The sequence below is a fragment of the Mya arenaria genome, chromosome 17 (genome assembly GCF_026914265.1).
Source record: "Mya arenaria isolate MELC-2E11 chromosome 17, ASM2691426v1".
Classification (NCBI taxonomy): Eukaryota; Metazoa; Mollusca; class Bivalvia; order Myida; family Myidae; genus Mya; species Mya arenaria.
In genome coordinates, this window is record NC_069138.1 from 55,122,055 (window position 1) to 55,129,190 (window position 7,136).

Here is a 7,136-nt window from a genome sequence, read left to right on the forward strand (position 1 = left end):
TTTATAAAAGAGACATAATTTGTGATTAATACGTCTTTCTGACAGAGTAGGCCAACATAGCTCTGCATGGAGAACATCAATCGAAATTGACTTAGTAGCCCCACAAATAATTTGACCGACTTCATTTTGTTTCTTTTGCAGTTCGTTTTTTCGTAGTCCGTACAATTATTCCAAACAATATCAGCATATTCAAGAATCGGACGGATGTACGAAAAAGAAATAGTTTCTAGACATTTTCTGTCCAGATGGAACTTGAGCCTTCTAAAATGTTTATGCAAATTGATTTCTTAGATTTGTTGACCATACATAGACAAATCTGGATAAATACGCGGTAGGCGTTTTCTGGAGAACATGATTGTCTTGGTTTTTGCAGGAATAAAGGTGACTAGCCATATATCAGCCCATGTACTGATGCTATCAATGTCTCTCTGGATTATTTTAGTGGCCCTTAAGGGCTCGTCAACGAGAATATAAAGACTAGTATCGTCTACAAATAGCCTAACATTACTTCAAATGTTGACAACATTTATAAATATCAAAAATAAGAGGGGACCTAGAATAGAACCTTGGGATACACCAGCCTCTAGAAAGACCCAACTAGACATGGAGCCAGGGAGAACTGCACGTTGCCTAGATAGTCACTAAACCACGAAAGTAAGTTGCCATCGACACCAGTTTCTTGTAGCTTCACAATCAAGCCCTTGTGCCAAACTTTTATCAAATAGTTTAAGTTGCTTTGTAATGAAAGTTTCTTTTCTATTGAATTGTCAATATAACCATCCTTGGCTAGAACGGATTTTCAACGCAATGCATTTTCAATGCATTTTCAAACATGGCTCGGACACACCCTCTGCATTAGCTGCAGCCGTTGTTCCGCTCGCCCGCAACGAATGTTGCCTAACCTAACCGTGCTACAAGTGCAACATATATTGATTTTGCTACAATACACTCTTGCTTCAGTAAAACTGATCATTTTATCTTTTTTTTAAAAGAAAACATCTCTTAAGATCTACACGTCGGTCTAAACAAAAACATGTTTGACTCTAAAGATATAATTGCACAGTGTAAATATCTTTGTAACATTGAAACAGGAAATGCAGATGATTCTTTCGGAGAAAATAAAACTTCTTTTCCTTTTGTATATACATCAATTTTACTCTATTTGATTAACACTTTTATATAGAAAATTCTATATTCACATCGCAAAACTTCAGTAATGACGCTATCTGATTTTCCAATCTCATTCACGTCGATAAATACATTGCTACGTGGATAGAATGTGCTAGTTTATATGGGAACCGTTCACTGTCACAAAATGCCTTTAATAGTTTTACTTGATGTGAGTACTTATTGGCAGCTAGGGCGAATAATACTGTGAATAAGTGAGTTGCAATGCGGCTGATCATACCGAAAGGTATCTCTCAAACCAACACCCGCAAATACAACTTAGTATTATCAAACGTAAGTAACACAAACATCCTTAATCACTCGATTAAGGCTTTAAGAATATCAAACACCGTTATTGCTGTTTTTACTGCACCTGTAGATGTCAAAATGTGTAAATCTCTTTCAAAATTAACAATAATTACCATTTTTTGTTACTAACAAAAGCCAAAATGGCGTTGATTTTCACATCGGAACCACTACCGTAGCACATATATTTTTGTGTGTCATTTTATTTCAACAGTCAACTATACAATATGGCGGTGGCACTAACCCATTAAATTCACCCACCTATAGACTGTGAAAAACAATTAGTGCACGCTATAGCAGGCACCCACCATTTTGAGTTAAATACTCTACGTTAATTATTGTAATGCGTGGCAGATCTATCTATCGCATGTGGACCCATTTCAAAAACTAACTCTCGAAAAACACCTTCAGTCACTGACCAGTCATCACAATCAAGACAACCGCTCTGGTAAAATGCCATAACATTATCGTTTCTAGGTACCCAACAGACATATTAATCTCAATCGTATTCTGCTTACAGAAATCATGAATATCTAAACAAATACCATGAACCATGGAGTTTTAATCTCTCTATAACCTCATCATAATTTGTATGACCCTCCGAGCCCATTTTCATGGGCGAATAATCACACGATTTCCTTCCGGAAGCGTGTTTCCCGTATAAACTCACTGTCCTTGTACTGTAAGCGTCAACGCGCTCATCTAACTTCCGGGACCTTCCTTCCAAATGCATTTTTCTCCTGCTAACAAGAAACGAAACTCGTACAATGATGTCTGTACACATGTAATAGAAAACCACGCGGACTTACAGCGGACATCACCGCCTATACCGTCGTGTAAGAATATACTCACTTTGTAGCTTATAATCCTCCAATACTTGATTAAGACCTTAGTACCTTAAAGTAAAAATGAAACCAACTGTATAGATACCAAATGGTAAAGATTTGAACACGTAGTATTTGGCTATGTCTCCACAAACCCCACTGAAACCTAAGTACGTTGTATGCTCAGGAAAAAATATTTATATGATGGTATGCACTCTGCTAGTTGAATGTATGAGCAAAACTATTTGACTGAAACATCTTTTCTGCAACTCTTGTATCTTCAAATTTTACGTTAAATACATGCAAACATGGGTTTATGTGCCTGCAATCAAGTACCGTCTTGGTTTACCATTTCTTTTTTATGTTTCTGTCAATAGATTAACAACATGTGGTTTAACAGAAACTTCTGAAACTACGCCATCTTTTTCATTTGCGCTTCAATTTCTGCTCTTATAAACATCGGATTATCACGAGTACGAGCTTATTTCTAAAATTTTCACTATCAGGGATCACATTAAAGGGTAATTTTTAACCATTAGCGACATTGTTTAAAAATACAGGTATTAACCGAAACCACTCTCCACTTTTGCAAATGTCGCTTCACACGCTATACCGGCGTGACGGGATCATACCCGCTGTATCTCTCCGACTTGTCCGAGTCTACAACTGACAATGGACTTCTTGGCGCACTAGAAACGCCTTTCCGGGCGTACTTACTGACACATCACTTCAATGCGTACTTATTAAAGACGCAATTTCGGGCGAACCGACTGACAACGCACTTTCGGGCGTACTGACTGACAACGCACTTCTGGGGGTACTTACTAACACCGCATTTCCACGCGTACTCATTAACGACCGGCTTTAGGGCGAACTAATATCTATTACTTGTTCCTGATTGTTATCACAATCTTTCATAATTATAGACATATCAAAATTAGTATTAATTAATCTTATTGTTCTGCTGCGCGACCATTCGACACTCAGTTATTGACACTACTCGAATGAAAGACAGCATCTCATTCAAGAAGTTCCTACAGTCATATCAGAATGAAAGTGGTAAAGTATGGATATGTAAGACGTGCTTGGGATCTGTTAAGACAGGGAAATGTGCCGAAAATGTGGGCAAATAATGGTTTGTCATTTCCTTCTAGGCCAAAGGCATTAGAGCTTTCAAATTTAGAAGAGAGGTTAGTGTCTCCTAGACTTGCTTTTATGCAATTGAGAGAAATGCCGCATGGTGGGCAAGTTAGCGTTAAGGGTAATATTGTCAATGTTTCTGCTGATGCCAACAATACCATAAAATCATTACCAAGGATGGTGAATGACTGCGAAACAATTATGTTGAAACTGAAGCGTAGATTGACATATAAGCACCACATAAGACCCAGCATGGTGTTTGAAGCAGCAAAATGGTTAGTAAGCAATAGTAGCCTCTACAGGAATTAAGGTATTGTTGTAAATGACCCCCGGCTAGAGACTTTTTCATTGGGCAGTTCTTTCCATGTAGACGATGATTTTAAGGATGACAATACAGGTGATGAAAGTAGAAACATGGCCACATCCTGGACAGAAAATGACAATTCCACAGAAAGACCAACTGGAAATACTAATATATATTTTTGCAGGCTTCTGATTTCAGGGAATTCAATCAGATATTATGTATTGCCCAAGCAGAAAACAATACAACAGTCAGTTTATTTCAAGACTTGCACTCAGAAGTTATGGCATTTCCTTCTATCTTCTGTTGTCAGAAACGCACATAAAACTCGGAACGCCTTGTACCGTTACACTTCAGCGATATATGTAAATAGGAACTGAGAAATGTAGATAGGCGGGTTGCAATTTGTGTCCCCAATTTATTCTACAAGCTGAACAGGCTGCAAATCAAACAAATACGAAATAAAGTTACACTTGCAGTACGAAAATGGTCAGAAATATACTGCTGGAGACATTCTTTCCCCAGGATTTGTTGATAAACTTACTATGCAAGATGATGGCTATCGAGTGTTGTGGAATATCAGAGGTTCTGATGCTCACTGGATTGCTTTCGTTGAACTAAAAGTTCATGAACCAGTCTATACACTAGCAAATACCACATTGATGGCTACTTTGCGTATTCTTCCACAAAAGCAGCTCTGAACATGGTATAGCAATATATTCCAGATCAGAATTGAACCATTTTTCTGTCCACACATTCTCAAACATAGAATGTGCTGTTGTTCAAACTGACACAAACATTGTGGTCTGTTTCTTATATTGTCCACCTGCTCGAGCGGTTGTTATGAACTATACATTTTTATGAGAAATTTGATAGAGATAATACCTGATGTAGGGACATATTTCTTAATTGGTGATTTTAATGTAGAATTTGCTGAAAGTGTTCCTGTGGCCAAGCTTTCGAATCAGACCTATAATCTGAAGCAAATCATTCAGTCCGTGACAACAGATTATGGATATTGTTTAGATCACATTTACCTTTCTTGTTTTGATGAAAATACTCTTGCTTCTGGTACTTTAAGAGTCCTACTCCTCAGATCACAAACTTGTCTACATAGTTCGCAAGATTACCAAGAAATGCTTGTGTCAGTATATCTTTGAAACATAGAAAGCGAGAAAATCTATTTCATTCAATGCTTTTTTAAATCGAAGCTGCATATCTAATTTCAATTTTTCATTATACAAACTTCATTTCTTCATGTGCTTTAATATATATATATTTTATCTAATCACTTATTTCACACATACACGCAAATGCTACTTATATATGTTCATTTGAATGCAACTTCAGCATTTAAGTTCAGTGTGTCAAAAACTTGTAAGCACTAATAACTTTGCTTTTTGTCATGAAATGAAGTTTAGTCAAGCATACTTTTCAATATAAATAAAAAATAAAATAATTTCAATCATGCCTTTGCCTTACAGATGACAACCCCAACCGAAGCAGTTGGGAGCAGAAAACCCCTACCATATGATGCGACTGTTAAGGCAAAGGTAGTCGCAAGGGGCAGTATCTAGTACTACACCTGCCAAGGGCAAGACGAACAATCTCTGACTGTAGCATTAGCTGATTTTTCGGCTGTCAAGTGCGTAGTATACGATGATGCCAAGTTTCCCAGATTTGCTGTTGGGCAAACAGTATCCCCCAGGAACGTTATCATCAGGGATAATACAGTAATTGTTACCAAAACATCGAAAGTATTCCTGGTACCAGGAATGGACGTCCAAGAGAGGGAGCGTGAGGGCGATTATTTGATGCATCCTCCTCCAGCGACGGAATTGCCATTGGAGCAGGCACTAGGGTCACCGGTCAGGTCGAAGATGGCGTCAAGGGCCAGCTAGTACAGGTATTAAATGTCATATTAACCATTCATCTTTGTCTCTGTAAGCACGTAAACAGGTTATGAACCAGTTTCTGCAACTTAAATTTCCTTACGTATAAATTCTGACTCCTCAAAGTTTCTTTCAATATCCAAGTAAAAACCTTTTCTATTTCCACGATTATAATAGACAACGCAAATAAATTAAGTGCTAATCAGTGCAACACAATCTTCAGGAGGACAGCGTCAGGGAAATCACAGTCAGCAACTCGCCGGTGAAGTTAAAGGACCTCTTCCTAAAGGATTTAACGAGGGAGAAAGTGAAGGTCACTTTGTGGAGACCTGCCCCCACTGAAGCCTAGCCTGGCGACTTTGTGGTTATAACGGACTGCGTGGTAAACTACTACATGAATGAGGTGTCGCTCTCCTCGACATCATCCACCACCATGAAGGTAATTATCTGACTGTTTTGCATTAGTTGTTTATAACACTCATTTATGAACAAGAACATAAGTTCATGACACTTATTTCCAGTGAAAGGAAAGCTACATGTAGAAAGTTATCGATGGATATACATAAAGGTACATAAAGGTTTTGAATTAAGAAATGCGTTTGTTTAAAAATATTAAAGCTGTATTTATCACGGTGGAGAACCCACGTGACTTATTTGGTAAAGTGTACGGCAACAAATGTCAACAAGTCTCGATTCAGGTATGGTTTTTAAAGATAACTTTCTTAATATTTGGAGAATTTTTGTGAAAAAAAACCCGCATTTAAGAGCTCTATCCACGGTAATAAAGAACTTTCTCTAAAATTCTAAAGTTTTCCTGAAAATCTTGACCAACTGATTTCTCAGAGTTGAAATCTAAGGCAAAAGATACGGCTTTTGACAAATCTATCGCTTTACTTCATGTGAGCCGTAAATAATTCATACACAAATCATATTTTAAGCAATTTTTATGTATTTTAAAGTTTTCAGCGTGTATTGTTGAACTTCTTATAGTTTCAAAGGCGAAAATGAACTAAAACCAAAATGATAAAGTACACGGACATTTGGTTTGATAAAGTACACGGTCGTTTACAACCTTAAGTGTATATACTCATTTTATTTCACTGACTGATGCTAGAACGAGTTATAATAAATTTATTTATTATTTCTATTCTTCAAATTCATTATTGAACATTGCTCCTTGTTTGAAAAGACGCATTGTAATGGAGTGGCAATGGAAGAATGAACGCGTTTTAACAGTTAGACCGACGGAGTCGCCTAAATGATGGGCTCATTTTCATGAATCATGGAAACATGCGTTATCACAATAAAATTCAGTCCCGTATTTTAACAATATATTCGCAATTGACATATAAAGGGCTTGAAGTTTTTGTAAAGGGTGTTCCACTTCTTTTTCGTATCGTATATGTAAAACGTGTTTGTATTCATTATACATGGTAAACAGTAACACATTACTGCTTAATAACTCTTCATTATGTCAATTTTGAGAAAGAAAAGAGTTCTTGTACT

The 7,136-nt window shown here is 37.1% G+C and overlaps 1 protein-coding gene across 1 annotated transcript; it reads left to right on the forward strand.

Annotated features, from left to right (window-relative positions):
- The first annotated feature begins 3,301 nt into the window (after nt 1-3,301).
- LOC128223632 (uncharacterized) lies at nt 3,302-5,979 on the forward strand. Its single transcript, XM_052932907.1, has 3 exons — nt 3,302-3,356; nt 5,332-5,606; nt 5,854-5,979. The coding sequence occupies exons 1-3, from the start codon at nt 3,302-3,304 to the stop codon at nt 5,977-5,979; spliced, it is 456 nt and encodes a 151-aa protein (XP_052788867.1).
- Nucleotides 5,980-7,136: the final 1,157 nt, after the last annotated feature.